General features: G+C 48.6%; 1 protein-coding gene across 1 annotated transcript in view; it reads left to right on the top strand.

Moving 5' to 3' along the window:
* Window positions 1-9,374: 9,374 nt before the first annotated feature.
* LOC146205933 (aquaporin AQPAe.a-like) overlaps window positions 9,375-20,199 on the top strand; it is a 31,158-nt gene continuing 20,333 nt past the window's right edge. The window contains exon 1 of the mRNA XM_084590594.1: window positions 9,375-10,241. Within this exon, the coding sequence (XP_084446720.1) occupies window positions 9,663-10,241 (579 nt within the window). The 5' untranslated portion in view covers window positions 9,375-9,662. The remainder of the gene's footprint in view (window positions 10,242-20,199) is intronic.

The following is a 20,199-nucleotide window of genomic DNA, read 5'->3' as shown; positions in this document are numbered from 1 at the left end:
CAGGCTATGAGAGAAGCCGTAGTGGAGGGCTCCGGAAATTTCGACCACCTGGGATTCTTTAACATGCACTGACAGCGCACAGCAAATGGGCGCCTCGTTTTTTTCGCCTCCATCGAAAAGCGGCCGGGATTCGATCCCGCATCCTTGGATACAGCGCCACCCCGGCGAGAGTTTTGATTAGAAGTTTGCAGGATTCAGGTACAGGGAAAATAATTTACTTCGAAGCAGTTACTCGAGACCGTAGCCTGAAATGCCTGCAGATCCAGTCCGGGGTATACCGTGCATTCTCCGAGTGTGTAGAGAGGCAGCGCTAGAATAAATTTGGTCACGGGCAGATGCACCCGGTAAACTTTTGCTGTAGAAAGTAAGTTCTCAGACTTGCCTGAGACATATTCGCGACTGGAGCGTAGCCAGGGCTTGGGGGTTGGTGTCAGCACACCTCTAACATTTTCTGAGCACTGCATTCCACCTCCCACCTCCCCTTCCTTCGACCTATTCTTTCACCTATTTTTTTTTTTTTTATTGGTGGCGTATAACACCCATTGAAAAATATCTCCGACTACGAAATCAGCCTCTTGAGAAGCGACAGATTTCTGCGCCTGCCGTCGCCGAAAATGTGGCCTGCGTCAACAAATACGCGTTGGATGCGTGTTGTTGAGGGGGTGTTGCCTGAGTGCGACTGGCATTCAGCTCTGCTTCACTCTGCGCCATTGCTTCTCTCCATGCATGCAAATGACGCCCTATTCCTCTTTTTCGTACTTGCAGGTGCTTTTGTGTCAAAGATCAGAGAATTATCGAATGTTCTCGTTATTAGCATTGCTTGTTTTTCATTCTTCAGAAAAATAAAAGAAGAAAAAATGTACAGCCAATCACACGGTGGGATGCGACATGTCTGCGTCAACAATGTCGGTTGAGCATTCCGCTTTATTTTTCACTCCTAGGCCTCCTGAAGACTAGATCCTTCAGTAAGATTTCGCAGTCAATTTTTTTCTTTCACTGCTGCGTCGACTTGACCGTGGGTGGAGGTCTTTAGAGGGGGTTGAGGTGGGTTGCGAGTGAAGGAGGCAAGAGGGTGGTGCTGGGCGGATTTAGTGAACGGAGGAAGTGGATGGATGACTATCATGCGGTGATGTGGAGGCTCGTCGGCTAATGGTGCATTTTTACTTGTCGGTGCTCGGAGGTGTGCCAACGGTACTCTGTAGAAGGCACTTTCCGGCAAGGGGCGCTGCAGACCACGCACGCAGAGAGAGAGAGAGCGAGAGGGGCGTAGAGAGAAAGAGAAAAAAAGGCCTTTTCGTCTAAAGAGGACTGAATAACTTCTTTTTTTTTTTCATTTTGATTTTTCTCACCGAAGGCTTGTTTCTTTCTTGCCGTTTCCAGGTCAGCATCCAGCTGTTATCACCAAAGCTTTATATTGTTCTTGAAATTAGCATGGTCATCTCGATCGCAAAAATCTACATCTACGTCCGTGGAAGCTGGAGAATTTATTTAATTGATGCTTTCGAATTGCATTAGACTTCCGATGCTCGCCTCGACTCGCACTTCATTAGTGCGGTGGGAAGAGCATCTCAGGGTTCAACAAGGAAGGCAGTAGGAGGGACCATGCCGTTTACTAGACGCTCAGTCGAGTCTAAAGCGGGCGCCCGCATCGCGCTGCGTTTCTACAGTAGATGAGGAAAAGCGAGAGCATCATGTAGATGCAATCACTATAAAGCCACGCAACGCTGCATCCAGCGCAGTGCTTCTCAGAGAGAACCCATCGTAATGCAGAGAGGGAGGAAAGGCAAGAACACGAAGGGAAGGAAGAGTTTTCTCGGCAATCTGTAAAACACTGATGCAGCACAGCGCTCATTACGGGGCCAACATCAGCCCATTGTGGTGCGCCGTAGAAGCCAGCGGTCTTCGGGTGTCTCCAGTTAGCGGTTAATAACGCAGATCCATTGTACCGCGACGCTGCCATTCTGTAAGTCCGCAATGGGGAACACTGGCACCACTATTTGCACCCGTGTACGTGATGTACCGTGTAGGGCTCGTGGCGCGCCGCGCATTCGAAGGCCGCGCCACTTCCCGATGCTCCCTGCGCGCGGCCCGTTTCCCTTTCTCCGCTCGTTCGGGGATAACCGGTCCCGCGCGAGGAGGCTATAAAAGAAGTCACGCGCCGCCGTCTCGCCCTCTCTTAGTCTCTGGCTCCTTGGTCCCTGGCTCTTCGTTCCGGCGCGCTCAACGACCCGCAGCCACCCGGACGACGACACCGACTTCGACGATCCCCGATCCCTGTGAGATTAAAGATGTTTATCATACGGCCCACTGTGTGTTTGTCGTGCGCATCCCTCGGGCAGAGGAATCGCCCACAACCGGCACGCAGTATAGTGAAATATGTATGCTATTTCTCTTTTCGCCCGATATCAAACTTTGAGGCAATGTTTAAAGAAACACTAAACTACCAGGAGGCTTTGAATCCACTTGAGGTTAGAAATCTATATTCACTTATCCATCTACGCTTTTTAGTAGATTTGTACCTCCAATCTGCACTTTGGGTCTAGCCCTGGTTCCTGGGAAAGGTCGTGGACACACATGGCAAAATTACTTTTGAAAAGGAATTAAATTACATTACAAATTACTTTGTTGAAAATCGCAGAAAAATAATTAAATTACATTACTCATTACTGCTCCCCAAAAGTAATGAAATTACATTACAATTACTTCTACTGAGTAATTCAATTACTTTGAAATTACTTTCTAGTTACCATAAATGCAAAAACTAAGTAAAGCTATTAAACAAAACAACAACTTGTTCTCCAGAGTATTCTAGTTGACTATAGTTCTGCTCAATTCTGTCTCCTTTTGCAAATCCGTTACGCTGGCTTCGGATTGCAGCACGTCGTTCCTGCTTTCGCGCACTCTACTTTGTTGTCTATTGAAGGAGTGATGGCGCACTTTAGTAAAAGTAATTTCGAGAGGAATTAATTACTTTGTGCGAAATTACTACCAAAAAGTAATTCATTACATTACTAAATTACCAGTCTGAAAAAGTAATTCATTACATTACAAATTACCGAAAAAAGTAATTAAATTACACTAATTTCATTACTGTAATTCAATTACTGCCATGTCTGGTCGTGGAGTATGAAACAATCAGTTTACGAAGGCCTCCTAACGGCTAATTTATTCGTTTTGTTTTACCCGCGCGCAGCTAGGTCTCAGTCTCAAGTAAGTTTAAGCCATGCGTAACTTATTCCACTTAGGAGGTCGAGAGTCAGGACTTAGGACAACAGTTCGCTGGAATCTTATGCCCATCAAACAGTACGTATGGACACGGTGTTCCCGTCAAGAAAGAGAAAAACGGCAAAATATTTTCCCAACGAGCGCACTAAAACTTGAAATTGCACGGACATTCGAAGATGCAAGTGCGTGTTAAGTAGACTTTTGCTCGCCACTAGAGCAGAAATTCGAAAAAAGAAAAAAAAATTCTAAAACAGCAAGTGAGCTTCGTGAAGTGTCCTTCCCTATTTGTAAATATTCCGAAGTGATAAAAGTTAGAATACATTGTCACGTAGTGGTGACAAGGCCGTTGGCGACAAATGAGGAGGAATCTTCGAGACAGATCTCGACGCATCTTGAGCGACAAAGAAACTGATAAAAGTGCGTCTCGCGACATCGAGCATGAACAAACAAAGAATACAGAATTAATCCGCTTGCCAGAATCTGAGTTATAAGGCCGCTTTCCGAGGCTGTCGAAAAAAGAACAAATAAAGATTGGAATGGTTTGCGGCAATATTGCACAAGTAAAAAAAGAGAAGTAGGATCCTGGCACTGACACCATTATTTTTTCCAGCAATAACTCGCGCGGGCTCTTGCCTGAATGGCATCCCCTAATTACCTGTTCGGCATCTTGCGTTCCTGCTGTAGAGCGTTTGTTAGGCGTGAATGGGCGAGAGAAGGGGACCGTGCGTCTCGATTTTTTTTTTTTAGTTTTTTTCGAGAAAATATTGGAACTGAGCATGGTTTTCCTGAATGAAATTTCTCACCTGGAAGGTGAACGGAGGGGAATCATGGTCCCTCTCTCCTGCTTTATAAATTCGCCCCTGTTCATTGGACAGAGCGAACTTGATGCGCGACAAAGCCAAGATCAAACGCTATTATTACCAGCGACAAGAACACGCTGATGGCGGTGTGTCACCTCGGCACCGCTTCGATGCGTTTAGGCAAGGATGTACAGGCTACTACTGTGTTCGCTTGTTAGCAGACGCCCTTCGTGCTAGGACGACGGGCGTCCGAAGATAAAGAACAGGAAGCGAAATTTGTCACTCGGCCGCCACGTACGAGGGCCGCGAGTCCTTGAGACAACAAAGGACGCGCCGCACAACCTGCAATTACGGATTGCAGCACCGCTTGCAGACAGGTGGTACTAGAATTCCATTACTGTATTTACGCGAATTGTTCTGCATCGGTAAATTAATGGTTAGCTTAGGTGATGCTCGACCTTACGCGCACTAACGTCTTTTTTTGTTCATTTCTTATCTTTTGTTGCTCTTTCAGTTGAAAGCAAGAAGGTGCTCGGAAGGAAGTTCCATCATTTAGTCGGTGAACAAGAAATATGTTCCATACGGCAGCTCCTCGTAGCCTCATCGCTGTAGAATACGGTTAACAGGGTACTCTGTTCAAACTCATGCAAACAAAGCCCGTCTATACAGCCTGCACAAGAGCAACCTGCTTGAAACGGTTTCTACGTGTCTTCCTTGTACGGCAATGGCTATCTGTAACGCCCAGAAGGCAATTAAAGAATGAGTTCAGGAGCAAGGTAGTCATGCCGACAACAAGAGGGTTATATGCCCCACTGGTGCAATCTACGTTAACATGCAAGGACGACTCGAATTACGGAGTTTTTCTCGGGAACATTTTTCTTATGCATACGCCCCATTTGCACTGCGGTTCGCAATCTGAGCAGTGAACCGAGTAAAAATGCACGGAGCTTATTTCGACTGCCCCAACGAGATTCCTCCACTCCTCTGTTGTGAGTGCAGAACATCGGTGAAAGGCAGCGCGAAAGTTTAATTTCCTAAGAGCAGCGGCATTTTTGTTGCAATCTCATGCCTTGCATTGCCAAGGAGCTAGCCCCTTGCCATTTGCCGTAATGTATGCCGCTATTAAGAAAACAAAATCGGAGGAGGCTTAAGATTCGTCTTAAAAGTAGACGCGACAGCGTGCGCACTCATGTCGAGGTACGAGCATTAGAAGGGAGACATGTCTTCCTTCTAATGCTCGTATTTCGACATCAGGTATTCGCTTCAGCCATCCAGCTAGCTGCCTATAACACCGGACGTTCTACACGTTCTTCTCCACCTTCTCGGTATCCGTCTTACAAAGTTTCTCTGGTCGTCGAGCACCACCCACCATCACGAGAAGACGCACACACCGAGGATGGCATCTGCATCAGTGCTGTTATGCACGAAGGAAGGGAGGTGAACGGGCTCTCAGTAAAAACTTACGACGCGCTAATGTTGGAGGAAGCGGCGATTGCACTGGCCGCCACCCACTGCGACGCAGCCTACATAATGTCGGACTCGCAACAGGCCTGCCGAAATTACGTGCGGGGTAAGATAACGCCACTCGCCCGCAGAATATTATTGGCACATACGAAAAATTCGGATTAGGCTAGTAGTAAAAAAACAAGCTACATGTGTGCCCGGTCACCAGGGGGTGGAGGGGAACGAGACCGCTCACGCGGCTGCCCGAGCGTTCCTCTCCCGGGGTTCGCTCAATCCTCCGGTTCTACCGAGGCAACCATACCAATCCCGCTCACATCTTATGCGGACATTACAAATTATTTACGCCTCTACAGGAAGGCACTCCCGGAACCCGCCAAAGGTCTCGACAGATCTGAGGAGTGCCACCTTAGACGGCTCAAAATTTCCGGGTGTTTTCTAAATCCCGCCATATTAAAACACATGGACCCGACATTCACGGGTAGGTACAAATTCTGCTGACCCCCACACTACTGGCAGGCCCACATGGCGTGGGCCTGCCAGCAAAATACAAAAATAAAAGCTATAAAACAGCCAACTAGGGAGGGCTGGGAGGCGGCTCTGTCCAGCTCGGACCTGGAGGCCCAGCGTGTCCTGGTCCAGAGAGCTCGAGCAGCGGCGGCGGCGGCCAATGGCGTCCCGGAATAGGGACTGCCACACAGCTCCACAACCAAACGCACCTCCCTTCCCAAATCATATCATCGTAAATAAATGTTTGCTCCTCCTCCTCCATCCTCAAACGAACCTCCCCACCACTTCTCTCCTGCCATTACACGCATCTGGTACAATATTAGACGACGTTGCCGCATTAGTATCTAGCCGCTGGTTCTATCACACGTGTTCAAACTCAGCCCAAGAGATTATTCGTCTACACCACGCTGGTTTCATTCATCAATCCGCAATCACTACTCACTAATAATTTATTGCCAATCCCACTACCCCCTCCCCTCCTCCCCCCAACAACTAACACTAAATGCATGACATACACTCCATACAAGATGTTCATCATTTCACCGGCACGTTTTTTGCGATTCGCCCTTGAAGTCTGCGCAGTGCACTAAAACGAAGAGGCGTGTTGGCAAAGATACATCAGGCCAGATCTGGTGGCCGCCGAATGCCGGCGCCACCCAGATGTTTTCGGCGACACGGATTTTACACGTCCTTGAAACCACCCTGTCACACTAGGATATGGATATGGCGACGGTGTCTCGGCACAACGAGGCCAGCACGTGTCGCTTAAAAGTCCAGGTTGCATCCAGCAGCTGTCAGCCGAACGAGTGTAGATATGTAAAAACGGTGTTGGATGGGAACAGTTGTAATAGCATATACATCATCACGCGTACAAGGATCTAGGGCCTTTCAAACTACACCGCACCTGACATCCAATGCGTAACAGTGCGTCTAACACCGCCGACGCAAATCTAATCGTCGACGCAAATCTTTAGTTAAAGGTACCCTGTTGAAGTAGTGCTAATTCCAAGGACATACGAAACACACCTTAACCACACAGTTAGGCAGCATTAATCGCACGCATAATCACTTGCAGTGAAATTCTTATCTGATAAAAACTTAGCTTTACAAAACACTGTAACATTAAAACTCGAATATCCGTCGTCAATGTGAGGCCCTCGCATCAACTCACCCACTACAAGAAAGCAGACCAGTATCCGTATTTTCGTTCTCTAACTAACCTGCCTACAGTCGGATAAAACTCAAGAACGCAGCAGCGCATGTCGCTCAAAGGTGTCCCTCCAGCCAATCGCTTAGACCGCGATTGTCATACTGTCGCGATTAATCCTATTTTAACCAGAAACTAACGGTCGCACCAGCTGTTAACCTACGACTTCACGTTAAGGGATTAACCGCAACCTCGTGAGACCCGGTGGACGCCAGTGGATGGAGGGCCTTCTTTAAAAGGTATGCGCCATTGCATTATTGTGTTGTATCCGACCCACCTACTCGTCACCGGCGTCGTGTCACTCACAGAGAAAACTTTATTTCCATGGTAACCCTCTCGCGATAACAAAACATGAAAGATGATGTGACAGCATCGATCTGGAGATTCACATCATATAGACTCCAACGCTTTCAGCTAGCGATTTCACGCCATTTCCTGTAACGTATCACAGTTTCGTTCTTTTTACGTCACTGCAGTTCACCCACTCCTCACTGCACAGCTTCTACCTGACCTTCAAAGAAAAAAAAGACACGTGAGTAAATAGAGGCCGTCGCGGTACTGTGTGCTGAAGGAAATGCTGTTTCCCCCATATCCTCTCGCTGAGCCCAGAAAAGAACCCACTGATGTAATCGTTCATCCAACTAACTAGAGGGTGACTGCGCAGTGTGCCGAGATAGCGGCGTGGACATCCGATATCCAGAGGAGGTCAGGTCCGTGTCACATAAAAAGAAAACACTGGGAGGGGCAAGTGGAAAGCCGTGAAATAGAAAAAAAAGAGGCAAGTGGGCTGATGATCCCTTGTGGAGAAACTGACGATGCACACGCGTTTCCCGAGTCTCCGGGTTCTATACTAAGCGCGGAATGTGAGCCCATCTTGGGAGAATGTTGTCACCAATTCGCTCTACGTTAGCATAAGGGCTGCGCGTCGCGGCAGTAAACAGCGCCCTGAGCCGTCGCAGAGCGGAGCGTTCTGCGAAATCGGCAGCGAGGGGTAAGTTTGCGCGCTTGCTTTATGTGCTCGTGCAATCTGTGTGAAAACATAGCGCGTCCAAGAATTTACGAGTCGGGAGCACACGGAGAGCATTGCGCGGAAGAGTATAAACATAGGAATTCTCCTAAGAGGCTTGCTTGCTTCCCAGCAATGCATAGCGCAGAGATAAACGATAATGCCATGAAAAAAAGAAAGAAAATGGAAGGCGGGTGTGAATGCTAGGTGTAAATGTGTAGGGATAAAGCTTAAATTTATTTTTGAAGATGAATATGACGCATAAAGACTCACGGTAAATCTAGGAAGTGTAACCTTTACCCACTTTCTTCATGACTAGTGTGTTATGCCATTCCGCTTCTTAAGAATAGTAAAGAAAATCCTGGCGTTTCCTTTGTCGCGATTTCATTGCCCACAGCGCTCACGAGGGTGATGACGCTGTCAGACGGACAAGTCTCGTGACCGCCGAACGAGACCTTCGCGTCGCCAAGGCGGGAGACTGACGCATACGGTGTTCTAAGAGCCGCGGGGCGCCTTGTTAAACCGTTAGCCCGGTTGCCTTTCAGGTAGCGGTGAAAATCAGCGGCACCTATTCCGAGAACATCGCTGACCACAGCCCAGCTATAACGCAATCGTGTTTCCCATCCCGTTTGGTCATCAGAGAGAAGGAACGAGAGGAGGATGGGCAAAGAGTCCCCGCGCGCGAAGACACCAAATAAAGAAAAGTCCTCATCCAAGCGGGAACACCGGAGGAGCGCAGCGCGTCTCTTGCCCCCTTTTTTTTTATTTTTTTTTCCTCTGGGGGGCCTTTCATGCCGTCGTCGTGAGGATGAGGAGAGCGACGATGCTGGAAATGGAGAGAGCACACCTTCCCATTGACTGGCCACCGCACCGCTTACGGAAAAAGCGATTAGCATTCTCGCCGGCCGCTTCAGATCAATTCTACCTTGTCTTCCTCCTCAGTCGAGTGTCTCGACTCTCAGCGTGACGTTGCCAAGGTCACGTGACGCCAGACGAGGAGAGCCCGAAGAGGAGGAAAGACGCGCGTCCCTCTGCGTATCCATTCCTGCTCCCGGCGGAGCGAGGGAGAGGGTGAGCGTAAATGAAAAAAAAAGAATCGCAAAAGATAGGGCAACCACTAAAAGTTGACTCGCAGGCTCTGGCTTTATCAAAGCTGTCTGAGAAATCGTCCGTTCGCTATCGGATCTGCACCGGTGTCGTTTACGCGCGCAGAATCCTACCGTCAAGTGTTCTCGAGACGAGTAGCGGCCGAGCGCATCGACCGTTTGCAGAGCTCTTCTTGCCGGGCGAGAACCTCGTCAGAGGAGACTTTTTCAGAAGCTGCATCGCGTCGTGTTCCACTTGAGGCGGTCGGAGGCCAGCAAATCCCATTTTCACGCCAGTCTGCCCGAAAGACTGCGTCGAGCGAGTCCCTTGCACTGAGAGCGGCGGTAGCAGCAGCCACGTGGAGAAGATGGGCCGAGTGCGCCGATTCCGCTCCTTCTGCGGCATCGATGAGGTGACGGCCTCGAGCAGCCTCTGGAAGGCCATGGTGGCCGAGTACATCGGCACGGCCGTGATCGTGCTCATCGGCTGCGGCTCGTGCATCAACTGGGGCTCGGCCGAGAAGCCGCAGGGCGAGGCCACCATGGTGCAGATTGCCATCGGGTTCGGCATCACCGTGGCTTCCATGGTGCAGGCGCTGGGCCACGTCAGTGGCGGACACCTGAACCCCGCCGTCACCATAGGCATGCTGTTCGTGGGCCGAGTGTCGCTGCTGCGCAGCTTCTTCTACCTCTGCAGCCAGCTGATTGGCGGCATCACGGGCGCGGCCATCCTGCGCGCCGTGACGCCGGAGGCGCGCCAGGGGTACCTGGGCGGCACGGAGCTCGCCGAGGGCGTCACGCCACTCATGGGGCTCGGCGTCGAGACCTGCATCACCTTCATCCTGGTGCTCACAGTGTTCGGCGTCTGCGACGCAAACCGGCTCGACGTCCAGGGCTCGGCACCGCTGGCTATCGGCCTCTCGGTCACCACCTGCCACGTCTTTGCGGTAAGCCATTCACACCTTGGCGAAACCTTTGCTCACGGCTGCCGCATCGCACGCGGCGGTAGACTCCGCGAGAGCTCCTATCGGCGTCCCAAGTGATGACACAGCTGCAGCAGCCGTTACAAGGGAAGACGTTGTAGCTGCTGCTGCAGGCATTGTTTCAAATGAGCCGTTATGACCCGTGTATAGGAATGCAGGACGTATAATGTCTGTTTCTCATTAGGTATAGACGAGATAATTTGGCGACCGTATAGTCAGATTCACGAAAATGTGCTTCTGGTAAGCGCTTACTCAAAGGAACTACAGACTCATATTTAAGAGTCGCTATCGAGTTGTGTTAGTTTTTTTTTTTTTTTTTTTTCTCAAGAACTCACAAGCGAGGGTAACTTTTCTGTAAGCTGGGACAATACGTAAACTTCTGGCAGTGCTCTCAGAAGGTTCGACACTTCTGGAACGGACTTCATCGCCGTTTTATATGAATGTATATCATGGAAGGCTGCAGAAATAGCGCACTAATTTTTCAACCCTTAGACACTTAGCCGCAACTTGAATCTAAAGTTTTTACGAGCCCTTAAAGCCGCAAGGAAACCGCAAAGATGCAGGAAGACAGGGATCTTAATCTGCATTTTGTAACTATTGTTTTCCCCATTAATTCGTTTGCCTCTGCCATATTACTCAGTGCCGCCACGGACGGCAGTGAAGTATCGAAAGGATAAATATATATGAAAATGATCACTTAGAAAGTAGAACCCATGGTGCGCAACCTCCATCGAGTATCTAATCTCAAGCAGAAAGGTGCTTGCTGTCAGAAGTCGCGGCGTTCCGCTCAATATTGAGCATGGTTGCCGCTCATTACAGAGTATATGCTTTTGCTAGAGGTCGCCAAATTCAGAAGTAAGCCTAGTTTAAATCCGATGACATATTCCGAAGTGTGTCGCGTTATTGTTCGCCAAACACACAACACTTGCTCAACGCTTAAAGCCACAACGAGGAGGGGAGAAGGGGCCGCCGCGTGCAGCGTCGTCACGCAAGCTTCCCTTGCAATGGAGCACTCCCTTGATCTCCATAGCATGGCACCAAAGAGGACGCATGCTTGCAGCTAAGCGCTTAGTCTTGCAGCGACAGGCATGCCTTGGCAGCTGGGCCAAGTAGTAAGCCACTGCGTGCTACGCTTTCGCTTCCCACAAAGAGCTAATAGATTCAGAGGCGCGCGTGTTGGTACTTGGGCTGCATTTCCATGCACACCCGAGGGCTATGTGCGTGTGCGCAATAGGAAACCAGCGAGATGTGTTGTTTTCTTCTCTGCGTTTTTCTTACTTTCGCCCAAATGTGCGTCGGTCCAGAAGAAACGTGGCTTCTTCGTAAGCACCTACGTGACCTTGTCGAGCTTTTCAAGGTCGACCTAATTGCCGAAGGAGCGCTTCAAATGTGTAAACAAGGCTCGATGGTACCTCTCTACACGCAAAAATCTGGTACACTAACACGTTCAATCGCTAGAGAATACACTCTCCGCAGCGTTAGAAGGTGCCCTTTTAGTTGCGGGGCAACCATTACTGCTTTTTATTGCATTCCACTCGTAAGAATAATTCTAGCCATGAAAGAGCGATGCCCATCGATCAGCGCACAACAAATGAAGAAAGGAACGCTAGCCACTCGACAGTAGTTCGCGGTTGCGAACATGTCTACATCTTTACAAATTCAAACGATATAAGTAGTCCTCTCGAAGTTCCAACTGGAGTCGTGGAAGTTTTACAAGAACTGTTTGCATTTAGTCACGGGCACATCGCTGATACCTGCACACTGATCTGCATACAAACAATATAGCAAGCCAGACGAGTGGGCATTTCTACTTCTGCAGATGGCACATGCTCGTAGTTCGGCAAGCCAGGACATAGCCTCCTTTATACTATATGGCCAGGACCGCTGCGACACATTCAAGAACAAGAAAACAAAATCGAATGCAACTGCTGCGTTCCAACAAAGCCAGACAGCGTCAAGGAAAAGCACTTCTCCCAGCATCTCTCCTCCATGCGTATGCCGCATCATTTTCACTCGGGGGATCCTCCAGGAAGGTGACGTCTCAGGGAGTTAACACGCGTGATTCGCGTCTGCCCGTCTAGCAGTGCTGCCAACTTTCGACCGCCCTCTCGGTTTCTCCTTCGCCGCGGTTGAAATGTCCCTGCGCGTTCCGACGCTGGCGACTGACAGCGACTGGCCGCCGGGAAAAAAAAGAAAAGCCGCCCAAGGCCTTGGGAGAAACCTGGGAGGGCGATCGTTCCAAATCAGCAGCTAACCACTTCTGAGCACGTAACGGACGGAGTGACCTAGTTCTTTTGCGGGGTTTATCCGTGCGCATGACGCACCTTCGATCTCTCTGTCGGCATATTTCAATGGAAAGAACGTACTAGTTCATAGACTTGAGCTGATTTGCTTAGCCCACTTTTCACTTTTTCGCTAATTGGGATGGCTAAACTTCGCGGCAAGTTTAGATGGATATGTTTTGGGCAATATCATATGGCTTGGCTTTTCTGAGTCCAGCAATATGTGTGCCTGTAGAGTTTTGCCATGGATGCTGAGGCGTTTCTAGTAGGTGCTCAGTTTGTAAAGAGAGATAGAGACAGAGAGAGGAGAGAGAGATAGCTGCATGCCGATATTGCGTAAACGAGCTTGTTTACCTTGGGTTCCATGTGTCATGCTTAGTCACTAAAGGCCAGAATAAGAAGTGACTTGTTGTTGGCACACGCACTACATATAGTGGGGGGCCGGTTGTGTGAGAATTGCGACATTCGTGGCCACGTGACTGAGACTTGCATAGTGCACAAGGCGTACAGGTGCATAGCAGCGAGTACAGCTTTCCGCGGCACGTTCTTTTCCGCGGCAGTGGTCGTTTATTTATTTTAATTTTATTTATTTTTTTTTTTTTTTTTCATAGAAGAGCTCGGCTCCTCACACATCGTACATCATACATCATGCGACAACCCTCTTGGTGGCTAGCTATCAGTTTCTGCGTGCAAGCGGCGGGATTTAGATTTTTCTTTAATATATCCTAACGGGAGTATTAGACAAATTGGTTTTGAATTGTGCTTCAAGTGTATTATACATCGTCAGACAAGAAGCGGGCGTGTGGAGTATTTGCAATTCTTTTTTATTCTTTTTCTGCGACGCGGCACTATCCCACGCCTGGGTAACCAAGGGCAGTCTTCTTTTAAACTGCAGAAAATCACAGGAGAATATTTATTGTGGTAGAAATTTTCACTTCTATTCAACAACGCCATAAAAATTGCAGAAACTTTCCTTGCGCTTTCCTTGTTTCCAAAGACTGTTGGCTTTTTTCTGCATATATTTAATGTGCTAAACGCCAGCGAAAGCGTGACTAAGCGTTCCTCATAACGAAACGCCGCAAGCGTTTAGGCAGTTTAATCAGATGATCGCTCGAAATATTCCATAGGTATTGGAATGCATTCGTAATTACGTTCTGTTCAAAAAGCCTGAGAGGTGGGGTTGCCAAGTGTGTTTCATGTTGTCCGGACCCTCTCCTCGAGATACTGCACTGTGAAAATACATGCAGTTGGTTTTCCGAATAAAAGTGAAAATATCGATACGCGTGCTGCGCGAAAGCCTGCGGCCCTGGTTCACGGCGAACACGATTGCACTTCTTCCCTCCGTACACACTTGGTCATTTTTGTATCCAAGCTGAGCGATGCATCAGGCCATTATGAACGCTTTGGTAGGCCAGTCTCTTCATTCCGCTCCTATCCACGAGGCGCGCTATCCACTTGTGTGCTATCAGTGGATGCTTATCCGAGTAGAGGTTGTTGAACGTATCATTTGCGAGTGAATGAGCGTACGATTGGGTTTGCTCTCAAGAGCAGAGGCTTTCAGCCTAATCGTGTTTCAACAGAAGCGCTGGTAATCACTTCGTCGACAGACAGCAAAGGTATAAAAGTGTAAAAAAAAAAAAATCAATCTCGCCGCGATGATCGATTGGGCTTATATTGTCTTTGCATTTATAGGTTTATGTGCTGGAGCTTTCAGCGCAGCTTGCGTGTAAGGAAACGAAGTCACGTGTCTTAAGTTCGTGCGCCAGTCACTGGAATGCCGCTGTTCAAACACCACGCGAAAATGGGGTCTCGGGCGCAAGCGAAGAGAGTCTGCAGCAGGAACAAGGGCAAACTGGGAGCGGTATCACGGCGGCGCTCGTAGCCGGGTCAGGCGAGCAGTGCGCGGCCCTTCGGAGGTCTTGTTTGACAGAAATGCCTTCAAACACGGCCGGGCTCTGCTCCAGGTGTGCAGACAGAAACAGAGCAGGATGGCAAAGTCAACGGACCATCTCGAGAAACCTTCTTTCGCATGCACCCGCTTGACAGGTTGAGCGCGAAATTTAGTTGGTGAACTCTTTTGGAATAGCTTACGTCAGCCTGAGTCGAAGGTGCTTGTCCACGATGCGCGGTGCGTTTCTCCCCAGAGCTCGAGAGCTTCACCCGCTGCGAGGGCAGGTGCACGCGTTCTCGCACGTTGGCATCCGCACTCGCGGCGCCCCGGTGAAGGTCGAAAACTGGAACCGCAGCAAACCGCAGCGTTAACACGCCAGATATGTTATGCGATCGCGCACATCCGCCTGTCTGGGCAACAACGCGGAACATTTGTCGTTGCTGGGTTCTTCGGCCACTTCCTGCACAGGTTGCGTAGCTAGCAGTTGCCAGCTCGTCGTGCTGACAGGAATTTATCGCGTGCAAGTGAAGTCGCGGCGGTCGCACCAAGTGTGCCTGAACCGGTCCGCGCGCACCACGGCCGTATACGCGCTGGCCGCTCCAAACCATTCACCCCGCGGGAATGTCGAGCTGCCAGCCAAGCGGCGGCGGGAGACCATTGGCGCTGCGGGTGTCGAGCCGCCCGGCTGTCACGAAAACGTGCTCGCTGACAAATGGAATCGGTGGTGGGCTTGAGGCGCCCCTTTTGGGCCGAATGCATAATCCCATTTTTTTCTCCCCCCCAACTTTTTTTTTCTTTTTACATCCTGTGAATTATTAAGCTGCATGGGGCAGTGCATTCCGCCCCCACAGTGCTCTGCGGGCTCCCACCCTGTATTTTTCCTTTTGGCGAATGGCAGAACTTGTGGATATTCAGCAGCCAGCAACCGGGCTGATGACCCTGGCGGAATATACGTAGCCAGAATACAAAGGCCGGAGCTCCGTGCAAAAAGAAGAGTTCAACGAGTGTTCGCTGCTGGTCATGGTCCTCTGTTAAAATCCAACATCCTTCGTTACACTCGGACCCAGTATTTTCCCTACATACCTCTGTTTCCTGCGGCCATCATTTCTTGACAAGGGCGGGTAGCACGACGTAATTGTTAAATAGCATCCCTGGCATCACAACCCCACGCCTTTTCCCCCTCTTCCGTGCCCCCATGCCAGAAAGGAAAAGGTGGACAAAAATCGTGCCAATTTTTTTTTTCTTTCACGCACATAGCTTTCAGTGCGCTGAGGAAAACCAGGAGCATCCTAAAGGTGTCCAAAACCTCTCCGAATGCCAAGCACAACTTACCTATATGCACTCTAGAAATGCTTCCGACCGTAAAACTTTTCGTTATTAGTGAGTTAGAATGTAATGCTCTACGTGCGATCCAGCTTCTACATTTTTTTTTTCTCACGCATATCCCAAGCATTCCAAGCGAACCCTTCAAGCTACATTATTGCTTTCACCAGCTCATGAAGTTGTCGACTGGCCAGACAAACCGGCGGCTGACAAAGAGGTCAGGCCACTAAGGAACAGGACACCGAAAGAGTGTCGATATGACTCCGCGCAAGTTTACACTATCTAATCGCGTCGCGACTACACGTCCAGTCGCCCCAGCGCTGCGATAAACCCACTGTCTCTGCCTGAAGAGGCAGCCGTAGGCACTATAGTCACGCATATAGTCACGCTATAGCCTGTTATACGAACAAATCTGGAGCCTGCTGCATAGCCCACACGGCAGTGGAAAAGGCAGACAAATGAGTGACACAGTTCCGCGTGAGGAATAGGAGAACAAAAGAAACTTTATTCGGGGTCAGCAAACAGAAAGTCCCAGTGAAAAGGATCACTTACTCCGCGAAGGGCCCTTGGTCATCTGGGGAGGTCAATTAAAGCCAAACAATCCAGGAGGGGTAATGAAAAAAAAAAAAAAAAGGATATAATTACAGCGTTACATGGCTATAGGTCATGTTTCGTGAATCCGCTGATCTTCGTAAGTCTTTCAGTGTTCTTCGTACATTGCGATGGCTTGATCGTAGCTTTGAATCAGCGTTGCCCCTAAGTGTAGTCAATCTCACTTTGGCTTGCGTATTCTTGTATTCTTCGATAGCAGCAGGCAGCATAATGATGACCTCTCCGCTCGCCTGCAGTCGGAAGTGTTTCCTACATTATAATTTACAACACACACCGCAGTAGTTTGTTTTGCCTTCCTTTTTGCCTGGTTCCTATCCTCGAGCAAGGGGCATATGGAACCATGCACGGTTCACGTCGGGCATACGCTGCGCCTATTCAAGCATTGCACGGTCCGGCTAACACGGGAACTGCCACGTCTACTTACCTCTCAGAAGGTCGAGAACTCATCGCACCATCAGTGAGAGCTGGCCTAGGTGCCAACTAAGAAATCGGAAGGAAGATAATGAACCGCTCACGAAAGTAGTGTTGCGCGATTTAGTACACTTATTACACGGTGGCTGACAGGTTACTGCTTAACTTATTTTTAAAATATACCTGTCAAATATACCTTCAGGTGAAGCTTTATATATATATATATATATATATATATATATATATATATATATATATATATATATATATATATATATATATATATATATATATATATATATATAGGGTCATGTAGTTGGCAGCTGTCATGGCCTAGCACTAACTGGACGTCGGGTTGTCAGACATTACGTCTGACAAGAGCTGCCAACTAGGGCCTATATCCTTTCACGTGGAGAAGTGATATCAGAATCAGCCGGTTGCCAGGACCATTGCATTCACGTTACCCCTAGGCCACGCAGGCACATAGATACGGCTTGGTTACAGCCGAGCTTTATATGTAGGCTGGTAGCCTACGCTATCGCGTCATACCTTTAAAGGCGGAGCTAAAGTCCCCCATATTTTAGCGTTTAAAGGACCTTTATAGCCAATAGATACTTTAAATATCATTTCTTCCCTGCAGAAAAGCAAATATGCCAGACAGGAATACACTCTGAAATATTATCCGGGGTTTATAACTGCGCTTAAATAGACCGAGACCTGCGAAACAATTGTTTGTCATGGTTTGGCATGGTTATATTAGGTGGTTTAGCACTGAGAGACTGGCACAGAGTTTGGCAAACTGTTAAACGCCTTTCGTTGGTTTAGTTTTTGGGTTCAGGAAAGGCGCACTTCTCGGTGAGCACCTACACGATTGGAGGTGAATATGTCCAAATCCAAATCCACTTTATTTCCAACCTACAAGCTGGGGGTCTCCCAGGGAAAAAGCTGTCACAGATAGCTTGACTGGGCCCTGGGGGCCTACAGGCAGCATCACGCAGTGGATTTCACAACACAATCAAAAATGGATATAAACATGAGAGAAAAAGCATTGCTTAATACACTTCCTAAAGATTAATTATACACACAGCAGGTTTCAGAAATGAATATGAACATCGCAGTAATATTAATTGCATCATAATTTATTAATTCGTGTCTAAATGTGTTAAGAGGGGCAGTAAAGTCAATGTGGGTTTTAAGTTTATTATTAAATGATGGCATGCGGTAGTCAAAAGTGGACCGGCCATAATTTGTTCGTGTATGCGGCACTGATTTCAATTCCCTACGTAAGCTATATTTAGTATAACATATTTAGTATTTTTAACGTTCAAAGTTAATCTGTTTTAATGCAATTCCTCTTCAAGTTTGATCAAATAACTATTTATGACAGTGTTCAATTGGGTTACGGTTTGTTCGGAGAAAAAAAAAATATTTGTGTCATCAGTGTACACGACCAGTTTCGGTGAAAGAGGCAAATTTCGAATGTCATTAATATACAGAATGAACAGCAAAGGTCCCAGGATCGACTCCTGAGGTACACCATGTTTTACCATTGTAATCGAAGACGTCAGTTCACCAACATTTACGTAATGTTTTCTGTCTGAGAGATAACGTTTGATAAGACCAAGAGCAACACCACGTATGACGTAACCTTGCAACTTTTAGAGTGATATATTATGGTTTACAAAGTCAAATGCTTTCCTGGGGTCAATGAATAAGCCTAGAGTGAGTTGTGACGCAACCGTACCTTGCGCACCATGCAAGGTGACGTCATACCATTTCGCTTCCCATTTGACATCCATCGTTTGTTCGAATCTCGGAAGCAAACTAGCCTCCAACTTGAATAGCAGATGGATTGCAAATGGGAAGCGAAATGGTATGACGTCACCTTGAACAGTGCGCAAAGTACGATTTTGTCACAATCTTGATACGAAATCAGGTGATATTTTGGGTGTCATTTCCTGCTCACACTTTCTGCTCTCGTCACTATGAGACGATTAAGGCTTTCGCCTTATTCAATATATTCACTCGGCACACACTGCTTTTTTTTTTTTTTGTCATGAAAGGAGAATAAGCGGGATTGTTTCTTGCGCGATAACGATTATGTACTGCGTTCAAAAACGAAAAAAAAAAAGAAAATGAATACAATATGTGAGGAACTGAATGCAAGGACCTGAATGTGAAAATCTCACTGCGAATGTGAAAATTGTGGCAGAGAAAAGTTATAGTTCTTGACACTTATTTCGTCTTGATTCTGCTTTGATCCGCTCCATGAGTATTAGCTCCATATATGACATGAAGACACGCAGTATACCGTATCTAAAGGAGACTGTCGTTGTGTTAGCAGCCTCGGAAACCACGCGCGCCATCTTGCTCAACACAGCAAGCGCTGACAACAGCCGTAGCAGGAGCACTTTATAGCGACGGGACTCACTTTGTTTCCCTTGTGTGGAGAGTTTGAAAAACACCTTGATGTCGGTCGGATGAGCTGTTACGGGCGGAGGACCAGCTAAGGACCCGGGAGAATGGTTAGACAAAAGCAAAATAGCAAAAAGAGAACGGACTGACAATTACCGAGGCGAAATTGCGTTTCTAGCAAAGGCGGGGACAAACGGCCGAGAACGGGGCCGTTGGCTCGAAGGCTTCGCTGTTATTATTTCGGTTATAAATGGGAAGAGGCGCGCGCGGGGCCACCGAGAAGGGAGCCAGTACGTGGAGCAGGGCACACGGCGACGGCGCCGCCGGGGAGAAGAAGGGTTGGCGGGCCGCGCCCCGACCAGAGCGGTCACGGACCCAACCTTGCCGGACCGCTTCCTTGTCCTCGCCCGAGCTCGCAATCTATCATCGGGCCGCGTAGCACGGCTTCCCTTCATCTCGCGCCCGCTTTGCATTCTCGGTTTGCAGGCAAAGAGCGCAGCAGAGGATGGCCCCTCCCACTACAAATTTGCTCGCAACACTTCCCACTGATTGTTACGCGGCCCCGATCGTCGGAAGCGCGGCCAATGTCGAGCACCGGCGCTCTCGGATGCTTCTCTCGATGGTTCAGCGGGCTGCGGATCGGCCCAACGGAGCTCCATTTAGCCCGCGTTGGCGCTCTTTCAGCGGACGCATCTGCGACTGCGGGCCTTGAGAATGCGGTTATCTTCCCCGCTACCGAAAGAAACATCGGACTGCGCTTCGAAGATCGTTTGGAGTAGCGAGCGCGCACACGAGCTATCATGCTTCTTGCTGTTCCCTTTCTTTTCTTCCCACCTGGCCACGCCGTGATGTCAAGCTTCAGTATCGTCACTCGGTAGTATTAGGAGCAGTTTTTCGCTACCGGTGTCCTCGGACACTTGTGTGTCAAGCAGGGTTGCAATTCACATGCTCCTGGCAATAAAGAAAAAAACAAACGAGACAATTTAAA

Source organism: Amblyomma maculatum, chromosome 1, assembly GCF_055883805.1.
Source record: "Amblyomma maculatum isolate TAMU_Amacu chromosome 1, ASM5588380v1, whole genome shotgun sequence".
NCBI lineage: Eukaryota > Metazoa > Arthropoda > Arachnida > Ixodida > Ixodidae > Amblyomma > Amblyomma maculatum.
Note: the sequence above shows the minus strand (reverse complement) of the source record. Positions and strands in the feature narration are given on the sequence as shown.